The 2268-nt window shown below is 41.1% G+C and overlaps 1 protein-coding gene across 1 annotated transcript; it reads right to left on the minus strand.

Annotated features, from left to right (window-relative positions):
* Window positions 1-733: 733 nt before the first annotated feature.
* LOC118974820 (olfactory receptor 4C15-like) lies at window positions 734-1486 on the minus strand. Its single transcript, XM_037028408.1, has one exon. It carries the CDS (start codon window positions 1484-1486, stop codon window positions 734-736), a length of 753 nt encoding a protein of 250 aa, XP_036884303.1.
* Window positions 1487-2268: the final 782 nt, after the last annotated feature.

Raw genomic sequence — 2268 nt, forward strand, 5'->3', positions numbered from 1 at the left:
CTGTGGTTCATCCTGTGATTCCAGTCTATTTATTCCATTATGTTTCTCTCACCTTTTCTAATCAAGCCCTTATCTCAAATATGAGAAGATCTGGGCCCTCTATTATTTAATAATGAGAAGGAAATTCCTGAGCCTTTCTGAGGTTTCATTTATTCACAAATAAACTTTTTTTCACACTACAATAAATTTGAAGGAATACCTAGAGGTAAGAATTGATGTTTTATTTTGAGTGTCTTAGTTACTTGAGAATCAATTACACTTAATTATAATCTTCATAAGGCCCGATTCAAGTGCTCTCAAAACGGAAATGTAAGATATTAGTGAAATTGTTCATTTGAAAGTAGTATGAAGCCAAATAGCTGATTGTGAATATAGTATTGAGAGCTCTGACAAATGACAAAACAGCCTTATCCTATTCTCAACCTAAATCTCTTCCAGTAAGGGGGCCTGCAAGACAGAAACTTCTTCAACATGCCCACAATGCAATCAATGTTGTATTGGCCCCTCAGGCAACAGATATGCTTTGAGTGCTGAAGCCAAGGAAGACTTAGGGAACGTGGACCACTCTAAGTCTTCACATTAAGAACTACATGGAGCAGCTCCACCATGTTTTAGAACACACACTGAGTGTAGAGTCCATGAAATTAGTCTCATCTTGCGTTACAAACTACCATTATTCTGCACAACACATTTCTCATGGCATTTTTCACTTCCGAATTCCTGATGGTGTAAATCAAGGATTGAGCAAGGGTGCTAGGAAGGTGTAAAATATTGTCACCATTTTGTCAAAGGAGAAAGTGGATGGAGGTCGGACATAAGTGATTATGCAGGGAACAAAGAACAAAACCACAACAGCAATATGAGATCCACAAGTGGACAGAGCCTTCCACTTCCCTTCAGTACTGTGAACTCTCAGGGAGAACAAGATGGTACCATAGGAGGCAAGCAACAAAGAGAAGATTATGATGCATATAAACACACTGTTGGCCAGCACAAAAAAGCCAGAGACATGAGTGTCAGTGCAGGCCAGCTCTAGTAATGGGTACAAGTCACACACGAAATGATCGATGACATTGGGGCCACAGAAGGACAGCTGTAAAACAAAGAGAATCTGTATTATGGAGTGGAGGAAGCCCCCTGTCCAGGCCACCCCCATCAGAATGCCACAGAGCCTCCAGTTCATGATAGAAGAGTAATGCAAGGGCTTGCAGATGGCCACATAGCGGTCATAGGCCATGACTGTGAGGACAATCACCTCCGGTCCAGCAATGAAGTGTCCAGCAAAGAGCTGGGTCATGCAGCCCTCAAAGGAGATGGTCTTCCTCTCAGACAGAGAATCCACAATCATCTTCGGGGTGATGACAGTGGAGAAGCAGGAATCCAGGAGGGACAAGAAAGCCAAGAAAAAGTACATGGGGGAGCCCAGGAGTACTGAGCTGCTGCTGATGGTCACCACAATTAGCAAGTTGCCCCCCAGAGTTGCCATGTAGCTCAACAAAAATATAACAAAAGCTATTTTCTGAACGTTTGGATTCTGTGAAAGCCCCAAGAGGACGAACTCAGTTACAAAGCTATCGTTTGCATAATTTCCAAGGAAAAGCTAAGTGCCACGAGAACAAGCACATGAGAGAAAGTGCAATTATGAGAGAAAGAAAAATTCACCTGGGACCAGTTTATGATACCATTGTATCACAGTCATTGACCAGTTGGTGCATCCATGTGAAAATATGGATGAACCTTTTCAACGCTTCTGTTGTAAAGGAGAATAAAAAATTAGAAATTTATTGAAGGCTGTAGTGGGAGGTCAGGCAGAAGTCAGGAGGAAATAAATTATTCAATACTTTAAAGTGACCACAGCTTATAATTAGGAGAAGTATTCATACACAGTAGGGAAGAGACATAGTTTTTGACTCCACTGCCAAGGAGATCACTTCCCTGGAGTGAATTGATGAGGGGTATTCTGAAGTCACATCCACAGTGAGCCAGGGAACCTGTAATTTAGTGGTCATTGCTGCCATCTGTATGGAAGAGAAATGTTGTGACTCATATTCCATCACTAATCATAAGATGACCTTATCTGCAGAGAAGAGAAATAACCCCTAGTTAAAGAGTCATTTGAAAAATATTGCTACTTATCCATTTTTTTAAACTCTGAATTGAATTGGGACTTTAAAATGAATACAGAAAGCAGACTGACAGCTATCAGAGGATAGGAGGGTTAGTGGATGGTTGCAAAGGTAAAACGATTAAGAAAAACAACTCATGGAC

The sequence above is a fragment of the Sturnira hondurensis genome, unplaced genomic scaffold (assembly GCF_014824575.4).
Source record: "Sturnira hondurensis isolate 20B ecotype Veracruz unplaced genomic scaffold, ASM1482457v3 Scaffold0019860, whole genome shotgun sequence".
Lineage (NCBI taxonomy): Eukaryota > Metazoa > Chordata > Mammalia > Chiroptera > Phyllostomidae > Sturnira > Sturnira hondurensis.